The sequence below is a fragment of the Zeus faber genome (genome assembly GCF_960531495.2).
Source record: "Zeus faber genome assembly, chromosome: 8".
Lineage (NCBI taxonomy): Eukaryota > Metazoa > Chordata > Actinopteri > Zeiformes > Zeidae > Zeus > Zeus faber.
The window spans coordinates 27,747,477-27,770,990 of NC_137195.1; the positions used below are offsets into that span (position 1 = coordinate 27,747,477).

Consider the following 23,514-nt stretch of genomic DNA (forward strand, 5'->3'; position numbering starts at 1 on the left):
GGTTAAGTGAAGTTTCTGAGTTGCAGCAGTACAGTCCCCCCCAATGAGTGGTAAGACCGTGGTTTTAGTCCAATTTATTAAATAGTCTGAGATAGCTGAGAATTTAGATATAAGATTGATTGTAGAGGATTCTGATCCATTGAATGAGGGACTCTCCAAAGGCAAATTTGTTGAGGATTGAAAAGAGATATGTCCAATTCACTCTATCAAATGCTTCTTCGGCATCCAGAGAGGCAACGATAGTATTTAAGTTGTTCCTTTTAGATATGCTCATCAGACTGAATAAATGACGCATATTGCTGGATGAGTGTCTGCCTTTGACAAAGCCTGTTTGATCTGGGTGAATTATAAATGGGATTACTTTTTCCAATTCTGTTGGTTAGTGTTTTACTTATAATCTGAAGGTCGCAATTGATAAGGCTTATGGGTCTGTAACTAGAGGTGAGGGTTGGGTCCTTTTTGGGTTTCAGCAAAACCGACATAAGAGCAGTGTTCATGTGCGGAGGCATGGTTGAGGTTGACTTGACCTCTGTAACCATTCTGATGAATAATGGGGAGATAAGTGGCCAGAAGTGTTTATAAAATTCCACTGGGTAGCCATCTGATCCAGGTGATTTATTGTTGGGCATCGAGAAGAGCGCTTTCCTGACTTCTTCAAGAGTAAGTGGTTGATCTAAGGTGGTAGCCTGTTCTGTCGAAAGTTTAGGAAGGTCAATATCATCAAGGAATGAGTGAATGTTTGATATATTTGATTCATTATCCGAGTGATATAGGTTCTTATAAAAGTCTCTAAAAAAGTTACTGATGTCTTGCGGAGAGTATGTCATTCTACCCTGTGAATCTTTGATGGCTGTAATAAGTGATTTTTCTCTTTCACGTTTCAATTGATTGGCAAGAAATTTACCCGATTTGTCATTGAATTCAAAATAATTTGCTCTCGCCCGTGTCATAAGGAATTGTGTCTTTTGATGGATGATAGTTTCAAGTTGAGATGTAATTGTCCTGATCTCATTTCGGATTTGCTCAGAAGATGAGTGGGCTTGTTGGGAATGCAACTCCTTTAGTCGCTGTTGGAGTTTATTTTGTTATCTTGTCCTTTCTTTTTCTTGTGAGTGGAGAATGAAATAATACTTCCTCTTAGAACTGCCTTAGCTGTTTCCCAAAGTAAGGATAGCGATATTTCTGGGGAGTCATTCAGTTCAATGAAGGAAGTCCATTCTGTTGAAAAGAAATGATTAAATTCTTTATCTGTCAAAAGTGAAGTGTTAAACCGCCACCTGCCGGGAGGATTCCGGTTTGTTTCATTTATCAGGTTGAAACTCATCGGCCCGTGATCGGAAATTACATTAGGGTGGATTTCTGGATTAGTGATTTTGGACAGCGCAGAGTTACTTGTTCAGAAAAGGTCGATTCTAGAGAAACTTTGGTGATGTGGTGAGTAATATGTGTATTCTCTAGGATGTGGGTCATTTGTTCGCCAACAATCCCCAAGAGCAAGATCACTCATGTATTGTTTTATAGTGTCCGAGGAAGGCCAGGATTTGGAAATATTTCTGTTTTGAGAGCGGTCTAAATTTGGATCCAGTACTGTGTTGAAGTCTCCTCCCAATATGATAATTGATTGAGAAAATTCAAAAAGTTTTGAAAATATATTGTGAAAGAAATTTGGGTCGTCCTCATTGGTTCCATAAATATTAGCTATGGTTATTTTGATGTTACCTAAAATCCCATTAATCATTATGAAACGCCCTTCTGGGTCTGATATTTTGGTTTTATTTTGATATGGGATACTTTTATTGATCAATATAGACACACCTATTTTTTTGAGTTGTATGATCCGGAAAACTTCCGGTTAATCCATTCAGCTTTGAGTTTGAGGTGCTCAGATGCAGTGAGGTGGGTTTCTTGCAGTAGACAGAAGCTGGGGTTCATCTTGGTGAGGTGAGTTAGGATTTTGCTACGTTTAGCAGGTGAGCCCATGCCTCTCACCTTCCAACGAACAAACTTAATGGGTGTCATTGAAGCTAGTTAGGGGGTGATGGCACAGTGCATGCAAGGCAATAGTAATACGACTGTTACCCATAGATTTCCCAGAGATAAGTCTGGGGTGTCCTCCTTTATATTCCTTTTCGTTGCCATAGTATTGTAGGAAGTTTGTAGGGATACATAACTAAACAATCAACTGACGAGTAGACAAAGAAAAACACAGAACATTGCCGGATTACACATACATACAGTGAAAGACAGTATAGAGTGAGAGTGATAGGAGAAGTAAGGAGAGAGGGATTTGGGAGGTGAGATGATGAGAGAAGGAAGGAGGGGGAATTAGGAAGGTGAGATGAGAGTGAGCGATAATTTCAATCCTGACATAGAGAGCATGCCTATTCCTACATCTTGCAGTATATAATAACTGGAATTACAAGAATACATACATTATGATCCGAAAAACCAGGGTTCTAACCTTCTTCTTCTTCAGTCAGAGATGATGTGAAATCATCTTCATGTGGCCATATTTGCTCAAAGCATCCCCACGTGCAAAATAAGGGAGGTGTGAAGACTGCAGCAATAACTCAACACAAATAGAACCTGAACTGGAACTGTGTGTTGAAATCTCCACTTTTCACATTTAATGCACTTGTGCAGAATTGATTCCGCACAATAAGCTCTATAAGCTCTAAAAATACTACAAATACTAAAATGTGCGTAATCGATATGGGGTGCTCGCGCAGGCAGCCGCAAGGGGCGGAGCCACAATCGCGATTCTGAATCAATAGTTATATAATAGAATAATTAAACATACAGAGCAATGGTGTGGTTAAATTAATTTAAAGGAAAAAAACATTTCTTCCATTAAGTAATAATGCACATTAACAACTAGAGAAATATCAAGAGTCACAAAGGGACATTTCACTGCATATATGTATGACCGTATAATAATCTCTTGAACCTGAACTTGAATTGTAGTAGTTCAGAGACGTCACCTCACCACCAAATGTAAACCTTCTGTACTTGTGTTGTTCCTCTTCTAAAAATAGTTTGGCACATCAAAGAGGATATCAGAAACAACATTTCTAAAATATATTTATTGGAAGCATTTAAATAACTGTACAACCGGCAAAAAAAGAACAAGGCATTCCAAAATAGAAAAATAAATAATAATGAAGATGAATAAATATTGATTTCAAAATGTATGTAAAATAGAATAATATAATCATTGTCCTCTGCTCTAATGCCGATTGTGAACAATGAGCAGGTCGAATAGCGCTCCCGTGAGTAGCGCGACCCCGACCAGCGTCCATCTTCTGATACTCTCCTTCGACCTCCTGGCTTTGGCAACCGCATCTCCGCCGAACACCTCCGCAAAGCGGTCCTGTCATGGTGATCAGGAGACGGACAGAGGAAAGAAGATTAGAATGAAATATAGTTTTACATAGCCAGCAGCAGTGTCCACAGTGGTTGTGTCTTGAGTGTCATACAGCAATTGATTCATGTGAAATTCATGTTTTTGAGTCGGTTCAACTAACTTCAGCAAAAACGCTTGAACAACTTTGAATGTCAAGGAACGTTGGCACTCAACTTGGAACTCAAAATGTTTTGCTCAAAGAGTCAAAGAGAACAAGGCGACTTGCGCCTGCTAAACATCTTGATTCAACCCGTGCACAACATTAGTTTGTCAGTTTGGGTGTTTGTCTATTTAATTTGGACAGTGACAAGAAGGACAGAACAAAGAACTTAAAACTTTCTTATTTAACAAATTATTATTTTTTTGTGATTATAAATTCACAGTTTATTGGTATGCACACATCACCACTTACGGGCTGGTGGATTGAGTTTGGTTCTCTGCCTTTCTATCACAACTTGCTTTTTGTCTTTATGACAAAATCAAAAGTTGTTTTAGTTGCGGCTTAATTCGGAACAATTTTTGACACATAACGATGTATCCATCCACTTGCATCAGAAGCAGGGGCGGACTGGCCACCAGGAGTACCAGGCATTCCCCTGGTTGTCTGCTTGTCAGTTGGTCCGGTTTCAGTTGAACCAACTGAAATCGGACCAACTGAAACCGGGTCGGTTTCATTCTTTTTTTCTGTTTGCAGAACCCAGTTGAAATGAATTAGTTGAAATCACAAAGTTCCTACACAAAATGTTAAGGCAACAAGGTTACTTTGTTTAAGCGGAGGAACTCACCCATCCTCCCTGACTCTGGATCCATGGATCAAGGTGGTGGTCCAGGTATGTGGTCATCCAGTCTACGATGCAGGGCACCATGTGGCTCATGTCCTTCTGCACACAATCCACGCAGAGGGCACCTCCGAAGGCAAACAGGCCCACGATGCGGCCCCAGTTGATCCCGTCCCGAAACACCTCGTCCATCACCTTCTCAAAGCTGTTGTAGGCCGTGGCGGGAGTGATGTGGAGCTGGGACAACATGTCGCTGAAGGCCCGCACATAGCGCAGCTCAAACTCGGCCACCGACTCCCGAAGCGCCTTTTCACTGGCGCTCTCCGGCCCCAGCTGCAGGGTGGGATAGTTGTGCTGAGACAATTTGTAGGTGAGGAAGCAGACCACCATCTCTCTGTTGCTGTGCTCCATGCTGGAAACTGCCAAGCTGCTCGGGCATCAACGTCTTTCTGCTGTTGTGTTTGGTAACAGTCAGTGGGGTAGCGCAATAATTTGTCAGTTGGAAACTGAGAGCATCGTTCAAACGCTGACGCTTGATTGGAGGAGAGCTGTGATGTCACAAAGAGATGGCATGGGGCTGCTGCCCCCGGGGTGCAGGGGTTATGTGGGGGGGATTCCCCTCATCAGTGGCCACTTTATTAGGTTTCTAGTACCGGGTACCTTTCTACTACCAGGTAAGGGAAATTCAGGGGTTGCAGCAACTCAATGGGGAAGCATAAGTACAGAGTAACAAGAGGGAATGTACACTCAATTCACAATATATACATACAATAAGCAGTCTAAGAGAAATAAAATATGTATATTCTATATATTGTATTATTAATACCACTGTTATTACATATTATCTCTATTACTATATCTTACTAATATGAACTCATATTAGCAATATATGATAGTAATTAATATTTTTTAATGGTGCTAACATATGTTATTAATTACTATCACATCATATTCTTCTTCTTATTTTTTATTATAATAATATATAATATATTATTAGTATTATTATATATTTTTTCTTATTTATTCTTCTGTTGAGAGTCCCTGGACATTGGTGGGGAGGGGGTGTATATTCAGATTCCATAACAGTGTTTCACTTTGAGAGTGTCTGTCCTTTTGTGTGCAAACTGTAAAAATCAGTTCAGTTCTGTTCAGTTCCTCGCGCTCCTTCTGGAACATTGGGCGACGAGTCCCCACCATTCACCAGAATGGCCTCTTCTCGTTGTTTCCATAACATGCTTTTTTTACGGGGTGAGGTTGTTAACCCCACGCCCAACCCCCACCTGGAGGACTGGGTGCGGACTTACCTGCGTCACAAAGGCATTACAAAAAATATAAAAAACACCAGTTCTTAGGCTTTAAACTGTGTTATTCTTAATTTCTGACCTATTTTTGATCCAGATTGTATATTATATCTCGTCATTGAGTTGTGATTAAAGGTTTGGGTGGGCCACTGGAGATTTCCAGATTTCAAATCGGGCCGCGGCATTCTTAAATTTGGGAATTGTTGCTATGGATTATCATTTTTCCCTGGCGGAAATAGTCTTCCATAGAAATCATTTCATTCTTTCAAGATTATTGATTTAGTTGAAAGAATGCTGTGGATCCCAGTAAATCTTTCAGCCTTAATTCTCTAAAAATGTCTATTTTGGAGGAGAAGTGTAAATCACAAACAGTCCATATGCAAACATGAATATAAAATATTCATATTTGGTGAAATGTGAATGTTTGAATCGAAGATTCACTCTTGGCAGAGTGACCCCATACTCCCGAGTCATTTAAAAGAACCGTTCGCTATGGACGACCCGTTTGCGTGTTGTGCATCACTAGTTTATCCTCTGGATCTCCGTATCTATTTCTGGGTTTTGTTTTTTGTTTTTTATTAATTTTGCTATTTTTAGATCTGCAGCTGATTTTTGGTTTATGTGCAAAACATTTTACCACTTTAAGATATATTTTAGTACAAAAATGGTAGAAGTTATTTACTTTTATTCTTAGGTTATTTATTTTATTCAAGAAGTTATTCTCTTGTTTTAAACATGTCTGCTTGAATGTAAAAGCTGTGTTTGCTCTGCAGTCCTTTTTTGGATATTTGTCTGGCGCTTGATTATGGATGAGTGATTACATTACTTTTGAGCGACAGAACTGATGCGTGCTGGGGGTGGGGCTTGGTCACAAATGGTTGTGGCTTATCTCCGGGAAGGGAAGTTTAAGTTTCTCATTGGGGATCAATACAGTATCAATACAGTATCAATAAATCAATACCATATTCTTAAACCAAACTATCAACATCCTATTCTTTAACTTGTTCATATCAGCAAATGTTGTGGAAATAAAAATGTATAAATAAGAATATTCAAGATGATAACATACCATGGTGCATCTGGAGGGTGCATTTGAAACACTTGGGAGGGATTTGTTACTATGCATAATGATATAGAGATACAGCCAATGTCATTGGCTCAGTTAATATAGTTGAAATGGCTCCTCCGCTTTCTTCTTGTGTCCAGCTCGCATTTTTTGAGCACTTCCCCGAATATGTGTTTCTGTGACGATTAGGTTTGCCCCTATGGCAACATATTTTCAAGCAACGTACAGTGGCTCTTGGTGAAAACTGAAAACTGGTGAAAATTCCTGGTGAAATTGCAAGTGTGCTGGACCTGTGTGTGTGTGTGTGTCTGTGTGTGTGTGTGTGTGTGTGTGTGTGTGTGCGTGTGTGTGTGTGTGTGTGTGTGTGTGTGTGTGTGTGTGTGAGGGTCTGTGGGTGCGTGCGTGTACATAGTGTGTATTGTGTACGTATGTGTGGGTCTCCAAGTGTGTGAGTGGCGCTGCACACTTAAAATTATATGTGTATTGAGATTCTGTCAGATACATTGCTGATAGATTGTAAGCATTTATTGCTTTACACGACTGAATTGTATAAAACCTCCTCTAACCTTCTTCAGTAAGAGATGATGTGAAATCATCTTCATGTGGCCATTTTTGCTCAAAGCATCCCGACGTGCAAAATTAGGGAGGTGTAAAGACTGCAGCATTAACTCAACACAAATAAAACCTGAACTGGAACTGTGTGTTTAAATCTCCACTTTACACATTTATTGCACTTGTGCAGAATTGATTCCGCACAATAAGCTCTATAAGCTCTAAAAATTCTAAAAAAACTAAAATGTGCGTAATCGATATGAGGTGCTCTCGCAGGCAGCCACAAGGGGCGGCGCCATTATCGCGATTCTGGATCTATAGTTATATAATAGAATAATTAAACATACAGAGCAATGGTGCGGTTAAATTAATTTAAAGGAAAAGAAACATTTCTTCCATTAAGTAATAATACACATTAACAACTAGAGAAATATCAAGAGCCCCAAAGGGACATTTCACTTGAACTTGAATTGTAGTAGTTCAGTGACGTCACCTCACCACCAAATGTAAACCTTCTGTACTTGTGTTGTTCCTCTTCTAAAAATAGTTTGGCACATCAAAGAGGATATCAGAAACAACATTTCTAAAATATATTTATTGGAAGCATTTAAATAACTGTACAACCGGCAAAAAAAGAACAAGGCATTCCAAAATAGAAAAATAAACAATAATGAAGATGAATAAATATTGATTTCGAAATGTATGTAAAATAGAATAATATAATCATTGTCCTCTGCTCTAATGCCGATTGTGAACAATGAGCAAGTCGAATAGCGCTCCCGTGAGTAGCACGACCCCGACCAGCGTCCATCTTCTGATACTCTCCTTCGACCTCCTGGCTTTGGCAACCGCATCTCCGCCGAACACCTCCGCAAAGCGGTCCTGTGATGGTGATCAGGAGACGGACAGAGGAAAGAAGATTAGAATGAAATATAGTTTTACATAGCCAGCAGCAGTGTCCACAGTGGTTGTGTCTTGAGTGTCAAACAGCAATTGATTCATGTGAAATTCATGTTTTTGAGTCGGTTCAACTAACTTCAGCAACAACGCTTGAGGAACTTTGAATGTCAAGGAACGTTGGCACTCAACTTGGAACTCAAAATGTTTTGCTCAAAGAGTCAAAGAGAACAAGGCGACTTGCGCCTGCTAATTATCTTGATTCAACCCGTGCACAACATTAGTTTGTCAGTTTGGGTGTTTGTCTATTTGAACTGTTTGAACCAACTGAAATCGGACCAACTGAACAGGGACATTCGTACATGCGGGCGACGCCTTTCTCTACCCGACGCACTCGCTGATGGCCGCCGACCAGCGGCCATAAAAGCACACATTCCGAAAATGGAGGAAGGAGAAAAAACTAACAAACAAACAAAAAAAAAAACGTATCCATGGACCAAGTGCGAACCTGAAAAAAAGGACCCTCGAAGAAGGCAAACGAGCGTTATCCAGATGAGTGTCAGCATGGATTCCCATTGGTCGGTTTCTTTCTTTTTTTCAGTTTGCCGAACCCAGTTGAAATGAATTAGTTGAACTAACAAAGTTCCTACACAAAATGTTAGGACAACAAGGTTACTTTGTTTAAGTGGAGGTACTCACCCATCCTCCCTGACTCTGGATCCATGGATCAAGGTGGTGGTCCAGGTATGTGGTCATCCAGTCTACGATGCGGGGCACCATGTGGCTCATGTCCTTCTGCACACAATCCACGCAGAGGGCACCTCCGAAGGCAAACAGGCCCACGATGCGTCCCCAGTTGATCCCGTCCCGAAACACCTCGTCCATCACCTTCTCAAAGCTGTTGTAGGCCGTGGCGGGAGTGATGTGGAGCTGGGACAACATGTCGCTGAAGGCCCGCACATAGCGCAGCTCAAACTCGGCCGCCGACTCCCGAAGCGCCTTTTCACTGGCGCTCTCCGGCCCCAGCTGCAGGGTGGGATAGTTGTGCTGAGACAATTTGTAGGTGAGGAAGCAGACCACCATCTCTCTGTTGCTGTGCTCCATGCTGGAAACTGCCAAGCTGCTCGGGCATCAACGTCTTTCTGCTGTTGTGTTTGGTAACAGTCAGTGGGGTAGCGCAATCATTTGTCAGTTGGAAACTGAGAGCATCGTTCAAACGCTGACGCTTGATTGGAGGAGAGCTGTGATGTCACAAAGAGATGGCATGGGGCTGCTGCCCCCGGGGTGCAGGGGTTATGTGGGGGGGATTCCCCTCATCAGTGGCCACTTTATTAGGTTTCTAGTACCGGGGACCTTTCTACTACCAGGTAAGGGAAATTCAGGGGTTGCAGCAACCAAGTGGGGAACCATAAAGTACAGAGTAACAAGAGGGAATGTACACTCAATTCACAATATATACATACAATAAGCAGTCCAAGAGTAAAAAATATATATATATTGTATATACTGTATTATTAATACTACTATTATTTCAAGTTCAAGTTCAATTTCAAGAGATTATTTGTCACATACATACACATACGGTCGTACATTAATGCAGTTAAATGTCATGACACCCGGTGATTACGCACAAGCTCTCTTAGCTCGAAAAATACTCAAATGTGCGTAATCAACACGCGGTGCTCGCGCAGGCGGCCGCAAGGGGCGGCGCCACAATCGCGACTCTGGGTTCTATAATTATATAATAAGATGAATTGTCTGTGTTGTACTAAATATATATCTAAATCCTCCTCAATGACACAATAGATAGAAAATTAAAAAAAAAACTTTAAACCTAAACATAAAAGAAATCCCCCCCCAAAAATGACTTTTCTAAATGAAAATAAAAATGTTAAAAAAATAAATAAATAAAAAACCTCTTATTGCCTATAATTTTCTCTTGGAGATTCCAGCCCAGGTTAAAAATTCATATTAACACGTTTATAATTCCCAAGTTGTTTGAACTTGTAATCCAACACAGAAGATGTTGTTTACGCTGCATTATAATGCTCCTTGCATCAACCAGACGTACTAGTTCCCCATCAATAGTCACGGGAACGTTTCTACTGGAGATACAAGTCCTCTCACAACCCCAACAGCTAAAAAATAACAGCAGTGTGTGTCTGTATTTGTGTGTGTGTGTATTTATTCGTGTGTGTATATTCGTGTGTGTGTGTATGTTTTTGTGTGTGTGTGTGTGTGTGTGTGTGTGTGTGTGTGTGTGTGTGTGTGTGTGTGTGTGTGTGTGTGTGTGTGTGTGTGTTGCGGTCACAACAAGGCTCCCATTAATGTAGAAAGAGGCGTCGTCGTCGTCGTCGTCGTCGTCGTCGTCGTCGTCGTCGTCGTCGTCGACGCCCTCGACCTTGGGTGATCCGATCACAAGTGGACAGCTCTCAGTCCATCTGTTCACATCTGGCATTAACATGCGTCTTGGGTGATTTTTCACATCTGGCATTAACATGCGTCTTGGGCGATACAATCACAAGAGGACAGAAGTGGACAGCTCTCAGTCCGTCTGTTCACATCTGGCATTAACATACATCTTGGGTGATCCGATCACAAGTGGACAGAAGTGGACACCTCTCAGTCCGTCTGTTCACATCTGGCATTAACATACATCTTGGGCGATCCGATCACAAGTGGAAAGCTCTCCGTCCGTCTGTTCACATCTGGCATTAGAATCTGTCTCCACATGTGTCTCAGTCACCACGTGTGATGGGATCTCACTTCAAGATTCAAGATTTTTATTTGTCACATACATATACATACTTTCATACATATATGCAGTGAAATGTAATGCAACGCACCCGGTGATAACACAAAATATGTCCTAGGAAAAAAATGTCTTTCTAATAGACCGACTAACTGACTCCTAAAACGTAAAACGTAAGTTTAATACTTATAGAATAAAATAAAAATATATAGAATAAAATAAAATACAATAAAAATAGAATGAAATAAAATGGAATAGATAGAGGGAATATGCTTATGTATATACAGATATGTGCATTAAAATGGCATGTGAATTAAAGTGGAATGTGAATAAAGTGAGGTAGTGTTTGAGATAATACAGCACAGTATACATCAGTACGGCGCAGCAATACAGCATCACGAACAACCCTGAACAGTGACACAGTATGCGGTACAGTATGCTACATACAGTACAGTAGGTAGTGAAGCCTATGTGTATGGCTCAGTGATGACCCCTGGTGAGGTCAGCATTGACAGTTCTTATGGCTTGCGGGAAAAAACTCTGTCTCAGTCTCTCTGTTCTCGCTGTGTGACTGCGGAGGCGCTTGCCTGACCGCAGCAGCTGGAACAGTCAGTTGTTGGGGTGATGAGGATCCTTCATGATCCTGCGGGCTCTGCTACTACACCTCCTTGTCAGGGTTCGCCCGGGTCCTACCGGCATCGGCCACTAGATGCTGCCAGTACTGCCTTTTCAGGGTTGCTCTGTTTCACCTATTTCTGTTCCTGATTACCCTGCCTCATTAGGTTATATGTTTCACCTGTGTCTTGTTAGGTCGTCCCTATTTAGACCCTGTCGTTTGTGTCCTCGGGTGCTCAGTCTTGACTTTGTCTAACTTCATGACAACGCTCTTGTTCCAAGCTCCCGAGACTTCTTATTTGTTTTTGCCCAGTTTTTGTACTTGTTTTGAGTAAACCTCTATTTTTGCCACCTCGCCTCTGCCTTGTTCTCTGCACCTGGGTTCACTCAACATACCTCCTAACAGCAAGACTGAGCCACATCATGGACCCAGCAGAGAGTCAGCCTCCAGAGGTGGAAAGCCTGCGGGTGGCCTTGACGAACCAGGGGACTGCGATTGGCCGTCATGAGCGGGTCCTGGACAACCTGCAGTCGCTCGCCCAGGCCGTCCGGCAGAGACAGGAACAGGCTCCACCTATGGCCCCTGTGCCAGCGCTGCCTCCCATGGACCCGCGTCCTCCAGATCACCGTGAACCACGACTGCCGGCGCCAGAGAGGTACGACGGTAACCCAGCAGGTTGTCGTGGTTTTTTTACACAATGCTCCCTGGCTTTTGAGCTCCTACCGTCACAGTTCCCCACCCAGCGCTCACAGGTGGCATACGTGGTCACGCTACTCACCGGCAAAGCACTCTCCTGGGCCACAGCCATCTGGAATCAGCAAACCCCGGCCTGCTCCAGCTACCAGGCTTTTGCCGGGGAGATGCGCCGAGTGTTTGGCCACTCAGTCAGTGGGAGGGAGGCGTCGACACGGCTACTCCGGCTCCGCCAGGGGGGACAGAGCGTAGCGGACTACGCCATCGCATTCCGCACCCTCGCAGTGGGGTCTGGATGGAACAGCGAGGCACTCATCGCGGCCTTCCAGGAGGGTCTCAATGAGGGTGTCAAGGACGAGCTGGCATCCCGGGAGGCGCAGGAAGACCTGGACACGCTCATCGAAACAGCGATTCGGGTGGACAACCGCCTCCGGGAGAGACAAGGGGAAAGCTTTTTTTCCACTTCACCAATACCAGCGCGCAGAGCAGCTCTGGGGACGAGGCCTCCCGAGCATCTCCGGGCTGTCCCGAGCCCGCCTCCAGCATCGATGGAGGAGCCGATGCAAGTAGGCAGCAAACGGCTCTCTCGGTCCGAACGTGACCGGCGGATGAGGGAGCGCTGCTGCTTGTACTGTGGGATCCCGGGGCATTTCCGTTCTTCCTGCCCTGAGCTCTCGGGAAAAGCCATCTCTCGTCCAGGGTAGGGAGAGCTGTGACGAGGCCAACCTTCTCTCCCGAGCTCGAGGCGACCGGGGTCCTGCAGGCTGCCTCCCTTGCCTGGGGAGATAAACATCACTCCCTCCAAGCTATGGTGGATTCCAGCGCTGCAGGTAGCTTCCTGGATGTAGGGCTAGCAAAAGCCCTAAAGCTCCCTCTGGCACCTCTGGAGCATCCTCTCATGGTGACAGCCCTGGATGGAGGACCACTGGGTTCCGGTAGCGTGTGTCATCTCACCGCCCCCCTTTGGCTGTCACTGGAGGGAAAACATTCAGAGGTAATCCAGCTCCACCTCATCCACTCTGCTGAATTTCCACTGGTCCTGGGCTACCCATGGCTGGCTCGTCACAACCCACATCTGGACTGGGCTTCCGGGCGTCTTACCGAATGGGGTCCGGCCTGCCACACCACCTGTCTTCGTTCTAGTCCGTCTTCTCACCCTCTCGAGTCTCCAGTCCGTGTCCAAGCTCGGGCTCCTTCCCAAGCCCCAGCCCACTCCGAAGTTCCTGTCCGTGTCCTGGCTCCAGTCCGTTTTCAAGGTCACATCCATCCCGAGTTTTCACGAGTGCCCCACGAGTATGCCGATCTGAGGGAGGTCTTCAGCAAGAGACGGGCCACCACGCTTCCTCCCCATCGGTCCTATGACTGCGCCATCGACCTTCTGCCTGGCACCTGCCCTCCTCGAGGACGTCTCTTCTCTCTCTCTGCCCCTGAGACTACAGCCATGGAGGAGTACATCCGGGGGGCGCTAACCTCAGGTTTCATCCGCCCTTCTACCTCCCCGGCGGGTGCAGGTTTTTTCTTTGTGGGTAAGGAGGATGGCGGCCTGCGTCCCTGCATTGATTACCATGGTCTGAACAAGATCACGGTCAAGAATCGCTACCCCCTTCCTCTCATGTCCACATCTTTCGAGCAACTGCAAGGCGCCACCATCTTCACCAAACTTGATCTTCGAAACGCATACAATCTTGTCCGTGTCCGCGAGGGGGATGAGTGGAAGACCGCCTTCAACACACCTACCGGCCATTATGAATACCTGGTCATGCCTTTTGGATTGGCCAATGCTCCCGCTGTCTTCCAGGCCTTTGTAAACGACGTCCTCCGTGAGTTTCTCAACCGCTCCGTGTTCGTCTACATCGATGACATCCTCATCTTCTCCAGGACCCTTCCCGAACACATACAGCATGTGAGACAGGTCCTTCACCGCCTGCTCGCCGATGGCCTCTATGTGAAACTGGAAAAGAGTGAGTTCCACGCCACCACCGTTCAGTTCCTGGGGTTTGTCATCACCGAGGGTCACGTCCAGATGGATCCTGCCAAGACCGAAGCCGTCCAGGACTGGCCACCACCCACCTCGGTCAAACAGGTGCAGCGCTTCCTCGGGTTTGCCAATTTTTACAGGCGATTCATTCGGGGTTTTAGTACTGTGGCGGCTCCCCTCATAAGCCCTCACTAGGAAATCCACAGCCCGCTTCGCCTGGACTGCGGAGGCTGATGGGGCGTTCAGGGCTCTCAAGACGCGGTTCACCGCTGCCCCTGTCCTGGCCACACCAGAGCCTACCCTACCCTTCGTGGTGGAGGTGGATGCTTCCGATGTGGGAGTGGGGGCCGTTTTGTCCCAAAGGACTCACGACAAGAAGCTCCATCCATGTGCTTTCTTCTCCCTTCGCCTCACCCCAGCGGAACGGATCTATGACATAGGGAACCGGGAGCTACTGGCAGTCAAACTGGCGTTGGAGGAGTGGCGGCACTGGCTGGAGGGGGCCCAACACCCATTTGTCGTCTGGACCGACCACAAGAACCTGACATACATTCAGGACGCCAAACGCCTCAACTCCCGTCAAGCCCGATGGGCCTTGTTCTTCAATCGGTTCAACTTCATCCTGTCATATCGTCCCGGGTCCAAGAACCTCAAGCCCGACGCTCTCTCCAGACAGTTCCACCCTCCTGAGCTGGTTGAACTCCCCGAGCCCATTCTCCAGAGCTCCCGCATCTTGGTTCCGGTCCGCTGGGGAATCGAGACGCAGGTCCGGCAGGCCCAAAGGAGCGAGGCGGATCCCGGCAACGGGCCCCCGGGTCACCTGTTTGTCCCGAAGGCTGTCCGATCACAAGTCCTGCAATGGGGGCATTCATCCCGCCTCACTGGCCACCCGGGAATCTCCAGGACCCTCGAGTTCCTCCGCAGGCGTTTCTGGTGGCCTACCATGTGGTGGCACCATCTGCACCCAGAACAAGAACCCCCGGTAACGTCCCATGGGGCTGCTGCATCCCCTTCCCATCCCCAGTCGGCCCTGGTCACACCTCTCGGTGGACTTCATCACCGGCCTTCCACCGTCTCGGGGCCACACCGTCATCTTCATCGTTGTGGACCGGTTCTCCAAGGCCTGCCGCTTTATTCCTCTGCCCAAGCTCCCCTCAGCTCTGGAAACTGCTGAGCTCATGGTGCAGCACGTTTTCAGGGTGTTCGGCCTGCACCTGGACGTGGTGTCAGACCGCGGTCCGCAGCTTGCATCCCGGTTCTGGAAAGCGTTCCACCAGCTCCTCGGCGCCTCCATCAGCCTGTCCTCCGGTTTCCACCCTCAGTCCAATGGCTAGACGGAGCGGGTTAACCAGGACCTGGAGACAACACTGAGGTGCCTCGTGTCCTCCAACCCTGCCTCCTGGAGCGAGCAATACGGCCACTAGATGCCGCCAGTACTGCCTTTTCAAGGTTGCTCTGCTTCACCTATTTCTGTTCCTGATAACCCTCCCTCATTAGGTTATATGTTTCACCTGTGTCTCGTTTGGTCGTCCCTATTTAGACCCTGTCGTTTGTGTCCTCGGGTGCTCAGTCTTGAGTTTGTCTAACCTCATGACAACGCTCTTGTTCCAAGCTCCCGAGACTTCTTATTTGTTTTTGCCCAGTTTTTGTAATTGTTTTGAGTAAACCTCTATTTTTGCCACCTCGCCTCTGCCTTGTTCTCTGCACCTGGGTTCACTCAGCATACCTCCTAACACTCCTGGTGTATAACTCCTGCAAGGGGGGGAGGGTAGTTCCAGTGGTACGTTCAGCTGAACGCACCACACTCTGCAGGGCCCGCCTGCCCTGAGCAGTACAGTTCCCAAACCAGGCAGTGATGTTGCCTGTCAGGATGCTCTCCACTGCTCCAGAGTAGAAGGACTTGAGGATCCTCACCGAGACCCGGAATTTCCTCAGCTGCCTGAGGTGGTAGAGACGCTGCCTCGTCTTTCTCACCAGAGTGTCTGTTTGTATAGTCCATGTTAAGTCCTCTGTGATGTGGACTCCCAGATATCCCAAATATCTGGGATACTCCCAGACCTCTTCGCTCTATATGCGAATCAACACGTACGTGGTTTCCAATTGCAAAGAGAAGTATTGTTTTTTATTTTTAAGAAAACTAGAAGTGGCCCAAAAGGAGTGCAATAGTATATTATGAATAATAATATGACTACATATTATCGCTATTACTATATCTTACTAATATGAACTCATATTAGCAATATATGATCGTAATTAATATATTTTAATAGTGATAATATATGTTATTGAGTACTATCTCATCAAATTCTTATTATTTTTTTTATTATAATGATATATAATATTATTATTATTCTACTTTTTTTTTCTTATTTATTCTTCTTTTGAGAGTCCCTGGGCATTGTTGGGGAGGGGGTGTATATTCAAATTCCATAACAGTGTTTCAATTTGAAAGTGTCTGTCCTTTTGTGTGCAAACTGTAAAAATAAAAAAGTATAAATAAGAATATTCAAGATGATAACATACCATTGTGCATCTGGAGGGTGCATTTGAAACGTTTGGGAGGGATTTGTTACTATGCATAATGATACAGAGATACAGCCAATGTCATTGGCTCGGTAAATATAGTTGAAATGGCTCCTCCGCTTTCTTCTTGTTTCCATCTCGCATTTTTTGAGCACTTCCCCGAATATGTGTTTCCGTGATGATTAGGGTTGCCCCTATGGCAACATTTTTTCGAGCCATATACAGTGGCTCTTGGTGAAAACTGAAAACTGGTGAAAATTCCTGGTGAAATTGCAAGTGTGCTGGACCTGTGTGTGTGTTTGTGTGTGTGTGTGTGTATGTGTTTGTGCATACGTGCATGCGTGCGTGTACATAGTGTGTATTGTGTACGTATGTGTGGGTGTCCAAGTGTGTGAGTGGCGCTGCACCCTTAAAATTATGTGTCTTGAGATTCTGTCAGATACGTTGCTGATAGATTGTAAGCATTTATTGCTTTACACTACTGAATTGTATAAAACCTCCTCTAACCTTCTCCAGTAAGAGATGATGTGAAATCATCTTCATGTGGCCATTTTTGCTCAAAGCATCCCGACGTGCAAAATTAGGGAGGTGTAAAGACTGCAGCATTAACTCAACACAAATAAAACCTGAACTGGAACTGTGTGTTGAAATCTCCACTTTACACATTTATTGCACTTGTGCAGAATTGATTCCGCACAATAAGCTCTATAAGCTCTAAAAATACTACAAATACTAAAATGTGCGTAATCGATATGGGGTGCTCGCGCAGGCAGCCGCAAGGGGCGGCGCCACAATCGCGATTCTGGATCTATAGTTATATAATAGAATAATTAAACATACAGAGCAATGGTGCGGTTAAATTAATTTAAAGGAAAAAAACCATTTCTTCCATTAAGTAATAATGCACATTAACAACAAGAGAAATATCAAGAGCCCCAAAGGGACATTTCACTTGAACTTGAATTGTAGTAGTTCAGAGACGTCACCTCACCACCAAATGTAAACCTTCTGTACTTGTGTTGTTCCTCTTCTAAAAATAGTTTGGCACATCAAAGAGGATATCAGAAACAACATTTCTAAAATATATTTATTGGAAGCATTTAAATAACTGTACAACCGGCAAAAAAAGAACAAGGCATTCCAAAATAGAAAAAGAAATAATAATGAAGATGAATAAATATTGATTTCAAAATGTATGTAAAATAGAATAATATAATCATTGTCCTCTGCTCTAATGCCGATTGTGAACAATGAGCAGGTCGAATAGCGCTCCCGTGAGTAGCACGACCCCGACCAGCGTCCATCTTCTGATACTCTCCTTCGACCTCCTGGCTTTGGCAACCGCATCTCCGCCGAACACCTCCGCAAAGCGGTCCTGTCATGGTGATCAGGAGACGGACAGAGGAAAGAAGATTAGAATGAAATATAGTTTTACATAGCCAGCAGCAGTGTCCACAGTGGTTGTGTCTTGAGTGTCATACAGCAATTGATTCATGTGAAATTCATGTTTTTGAGTCGGTTCAACTAACTTCAGCAAAAACGCTTGAACAACTTTGAATGTCAAGGAACGTTGGCCCTCAACTTGGAACTCAAAATGTTTTGCTCAAAGAGTCAAAGAGAACAAGGCGACTTGTGCCTGCTAAACATCTTGATTCAACCCGTGCACAACATTAGTTTGTCAGTTTGGGTGTTTGTCTATTTAATTTAGACAGTGACAAGAAGGACAGAACAAAGAACTTAAAACTTTCTAATTTAACAAATTATTATTTTTTTTGTGATTATAAATTCATAGTTAATTGGTTTGCACACATCACCACTTACTGGCTGTTTGGATTGAGTTTGGTTCTCAGCCTTTCAATCACAACTTGCTTTTTGTCTATATGACAAAATCAAAAGTTGTTTTAGTTCATTCATTCATTCGGGACAATTTTTGACACATAACGATGTATCCATCCCCTTGCATCAGAAGCAGGGGCGGACTGGCCACCAGGAGTACCAGGCATTCCCCTGGTTGTCTGCTTGTCAGTTGGTCCGGTTTCAGTTGAACCAACTGAAATAGGACCAACTGAAACCGGGTCGGTATCTTTCTTTTTTTCTTTTTGCCGAACCCAGTTGAAATGAATTAGTTGAAATAACAAAGTTCCTACACAAAATGTTAAGGCAACAAGGTTACTTTGTTTAAGCAGAGGAACTCACCCATCCTCCCTGACTCTGGATCCATGGATCAAGGTGGTGGTCCAGGTATGTGGTCATCCAGTCTACGATGCGGGGCACCATGTGGCTCATGTCCTTCTGCACACAATCCACGCAGAGGGCACCTCCGAAGGCAAACAGGCCCACGATGCGGCCCCAGTTGATCCCGTCCCGAAACACCTCGTCCATCACCTTCTCAAAGCTGTTGTAGGCCGTGGCGGGAGTGATGTGGAGCTGGGACAACATGTCGCTGAAGGCCTGCACATAGCGCAGCTCAAACTCGGCCGCCGACTCCCGAAGCGCCTTTTCACTGGCGCTCTCCGGCCCCAGCTGCAGGGTGGGATAGTTGTGCTGAGACAATTTGTAGGTGAGGAAGCAGACCACCATCTCTCTGTTGCTGTGCTCCATGCTGGAAACTGCCAAGCTGCTCGGGAATCAACGTCTTTCTGCTGTTGTGTTTGGTAACAGTCAGTGGGGTAGCGCAATCATTTGTCAGTTGGAAACTGAGAGCATCGTTCAAACGCTGACTCTTGATTGGAGGAGAGCTGTGACGTCACAAAGAGATGGCATGGGGCTGCTGCCCCCGGGGTACAGGGGTTATATGGGGGGGATTCCCCTCATCAGTGGCCACTTTATTAGGTTTCTCGTACCGGGTACCTTTCTACTACCAGGTAAGGGAAATTCAGGGGTTGCAGCAACTCAATGGGGAAGCATAAAGTACAGAGTAACAAGAGGGAATGTACACTCAATTCACAATATATACATACAATAAGCAGTCCAATAGTAAAAAAAATATGTATATTGTATATACTGTATTATTAATACTACTATTATTTCAAGTTCAAGTTCAAGTTCAAGAGATTATTTGTCACATACATACAAATACGGTCGTACATATGTGCAGTTAAATGTCATGACACCCTGTGATTACGCACAAGCTCTATAAGCTCGAAAAATACTCAAATGTGCGTAATCAACAAGCGGTGCTCGCGCAGGCGGCCGCAAGGGGCGGCGCCACAAATGCGATTCTGGGTTCTTTAATTATATAATAGGATGAATTGTCTGTGTTGTACTAAATCTATATCTAAATCCTCCTCAATGACACAATAGATAGAAAATTAAAAAAAAAAACTTAACTAACTAAAGCGAATTACCAAAAAACCCTAAAAATGAAATAAACCTAAACATAAAAGAAATCCCCCCCCAAAAATGACTTTTCTAAATGAAAATAAAAATGTAAAAAAATAAATAAATAAAAAACCTCTTATTGCCTATAATTTTCTCTTGGAGATTCCAGCCCAGGTTAAAAATTCATATTAACACGTTTATAATTCCCAAGTTGTTTGAACTTGTAATCCAACACAGAAGATGTTGTTTACGCTGCATTATAATGCTCCCTGCATCAACCAGACGTACTAGTTCCCCATCAATAGTCACGGGAACGTTTCTACTGGAGATACAAGTCCTCTCACAACCCCAACAGCGAAAAAATAACAGCAGTGTGTGTCTGTATTTGTGTGTGTGTGTATTTGTGTGTGTCTATGTATTCGTGTGTGTATACGTGTGTGTATGTATTCGTGTGTCTGTGTGTTTGTATTCGTGTGTGTGTATTCGTGTGTGTGTGTATGTATTTGTGTGTGTGTGTGTGTGTGTGTGTGTGTGTGTGTGTGTGTGCGTGTGTGTGTTTTGCGGTCACAACAAGGCTCCCATTAATGTAGAAAGAGTCGTCGTCGTCGTCGTCGTCGTCATCGTCGTCGTCGTCGTCGTCGTCGTCTAGCAGGATTGGGGACTGACCAGTGGCGCCGGTGGAGACGTCCAGTTCGGCATCGGCGTCGTCGCTGCTCTGCAGCTGGACGACGAGGCGGACGGAGACGCCCTCGACCTCTACGTCGCCACTGAAACGCACGGTTGGTCACCGTGGACGACCCCGAGAAGCACGTCTCCACCATGGAGACCTACATCGCCTACAGAGCCTCGATCACAAGTGGACAGCCCTAAGTCCATCTGTTCACATCTGGCATTAACATCCGTATTCGGCGATCCAATCACAAGTGGAGAGCTCTCAGTCTGTCTGTTCACATCTGGCATTAACATGCGTCTTGGGCGATCCGATCACAAGTGGAAAGCTCTCAGTCCATCTGTTCACATCTGGCATTAACATGCGTCTTGGGCGATCCGATCACAAGTGGACGGAAGTGGACAGCTCTCAGTCCGTCTGTTCACATCTGGCATTAACATGCGTCTTGGGCGATCCGATCACAAGTGGACAGAAGTGGACAGCTCTCAGTCCGTCTGTTCACATCTGGCATTAACATACATCTTGGGTGATCCGATCACAAGTGGACAGAAGTGGACAGCTCTCAGTCCGTCTGTTCACATCTGGCATTAACATGCGTCTTGGGCGATCCGATCACAAGTAGACAGAAGTGTACAGCTCTCAGTCTGTCAGTTCACATCTGGCATTAACATACATCTTGGGTGATCCGATCACAAGTGGAAAGCTCTCCGTCCGTCTGTTCACATCTGGCATTAGAATCTGTCTCCACATGTGTCCCAGTCACCACGTGTGATGGGATCTCACTTCAAGATTCAAGATTTTTATTTGTCACATACATATACATACTTTCATACATATATGCAGTGTGGGAGCCATGAATTGGTTTGCTATTAATTGATTTATTATTATCGGGTTTATTGTATATGAATTTATTATGAATTCTTATGATTATGTTTTGGGTTATATTTGGTCAATGAATGAATTTACTATCACGGGTGTGGGATGAATGATTGACAGGCATATGGGCGTCGCTTTAAAAGGCACCAGCTGATCTCCTGCTGAGAATCAGAGTGAGAGGGGGGGTTTGGGGAACCCACACTTTCGTTGATCGCTTTAGTTTGATTTTGTTTATTTGTTTTGATCGCTGTATTATGAGTTAAAGGCACCGTTTATTTAAGTTTCCTTATGTTGATTTAATAAACACCCTTAAACGCATTCGTTGGATTCAGCGCATCAACATTTGTTTGTTTAGAAGCACGTTTTACAATAGGCCCCTTATCATCGCCTCTCAGCGGCTTATTTAGTTTGTTTTGGAGTCGCATACATGCAGTGAAATGTAATGCAACGCACCCGGTGATAACACACAATATGTCCTAGCAAAAAAATGTCTTTCTAATAGACCGACTTACTGACTCCTAAAACGTAATACAGTAAGTTTAATACTTATAGAATAAAATAAAAATATATAGAATAAAATAAAATACAATAAAAATAAAATGAAATAAAATGGAATAGATAGAAGGAATATGCCTATGTATATACAGATAAGTGCATTAAAGTGGCATGTGAATTAAAGTGGCATGTGAATGTGAATAAAGTGAGGTAGTGTTTGGGATAATACAGCACAGTATACAACAGTACGGCGCAGCAATACGGCATCACGAACAACCCTGAACAGTGACACAGTATGCGGTACAGTATGCTACATACAGTACAGTAGGTAGTGGAGCCTAGTGCATGGCTCAGTTAGGACCCCTGGTGAGGTCAGCATTGACAGTTCTGATGGCTTGAGGGAAGAAACTCCGTCTCAGTCTCTTTGTTCTTGCTGTGACTGCGGAGGCGCTTGCCTGACCGCAGCAGCTGAAACAGTCCATTGTTGGGGTGATGAGGATCCTTCATGATCCTACGGGCTCTGCTACTACACCTCCTGGTGTATAACTCCTGCAAGGGGGGGAGGGTAGTTCCAGTGGTACGTTCAGCTGAACGCACCACCCTCTGCAGGGCCCGCCTGTCCTGGGCAGTACAGTTCCCAAACCAGGCAGTGATGTTGCCTGTCAGGATGCTCTCCACTGCTCCAGAGTAGAAGGACTTGAGGATCCTCACCGAGACCCGGAATTTCCTCAGCTGCCTGAGGTGGTAGAGACGCTGCCTCGCCTTTCTCACCAGAGTGTCTGTTTGTATAGTCCATGTTAAGTCCTCTGTGATGTGGACTCCCAGATATCCCAAATATCTGGGATACTCCCAGACCTCTTCGCCCTATATGCGAATCAACACGTACGTCGTTTCCAATTGCAAAGAGAAGTATTGTTTTTTATTTTTAAGAAAACTAGAAGTGGCCCAAACAGAGTGCAATAGTATGATAAGAATAATAATAATATGACTACATATTATCGCTATTACTATATCTTACTAATATGAAGTCATATTAGCAATATATGATAGTAATTAATGTTTTTAATAGTGATAATATATGTTATTGAGTACAATCTCATCAAATTCTTCTTCTTATTTTTTATTATAATGATATATAATATTATTATGATTATTCAATTTTTTTTTCTTATTTATTCTTCTTTTAAGAGTCCCTGGACATTGTTGGGGAGGGGGTGTATATTGAAATTCCATAACAGTGTTTCACTTTGAAAGTGTGTGTCCTTTTGTGTGTAAACTGTAAAAATAAAAAAGTATAAATAAGAATATTCAAGATGATAACATACCATGGTGCATCTGGAGGGTGCATTTGAAACGTTTGTGAGGGATTTGTTACTGTGCATAATGATACAGAGATACAGCCAATGTCAGTGGCTCGGTAAATATAGTTGAAATGTCTCCTGCGCTTTCTTCTTGTGTCCAGCTCGCACTTCCCCGAATATGTGTTTCCGTGACGATTAGGTTTGCCCCTATGTCAACATATTTTCAAGCCACATACAGTGGCTCTTGGTGAAAACTGAAAACTGGTGAAAATTCCTGGTGAAATTGCAAGT

At 44.5% G+C, this 23,514-nt stretch overlaps 3 protein-coding genes across 3 annotated transcripts; all 3 read right to left on the reverse strand.

Annotated features, from left to right (window-relative positions):
- Positions 1-3,226: 3,226 nt before the first annotated feature.
- LOC307233540 (bcl-2-like protein 1) lies at positions 3,227-4,593 on the reverse strand (the record flags this gene model as incomplete). The annotated part of the gene is made up of 2 exons (XM_080004878.1): positions 3,227-3,370; positions 4,189-4,593. 2 exons carry the CDS (start codon positions 4,591-4,593, stop codon positions 3,227-3,229), a joined length of 549 nt encoding a protein of 182 aa, XP_079861004.1.
- A 3,246-nt stretch (positions 4,594-7,839) lies between these two features.
- Positions 7,840-9,102, reverse strand: LOC307233541 (bcl-2-like protein 1; the record flags this gene model as incomplete). The annotated part of the gene is made up of 2 exons (XM_080004879.1): positions 7,840-7,983; positions 8,698-9,102. The coding sequence occupies 2 exons, from the start codon at positions 9,100-9,102 to the stop codon at positions 7,840-7,842; spliced, it is 549 nt and encodes a 182-aa protein (XP_079861005.1).
- Positions 9,103-17,791: 8,689 nt separating this feature from the next.
- Positions 17,792-19,161, reverse strand: LOC307233542 (bcl-2-like protein 1; the record flags this gene model as incomplete). The annotated part of the gene is made up of 2 exons (XM_080004880.1): positions 17,792-17,935; positions 18,757-19,161. 2 exons carry the CDS (start codon positions 19,159-19,161, stop codon positions 17,792-17,794), a joined length of 549 nt encoding a protein of 182 aa, XP_079861006.1.
- Between the last annotated feature and the right edge of the window lie 4,353 nt (positions 19,162-23,514).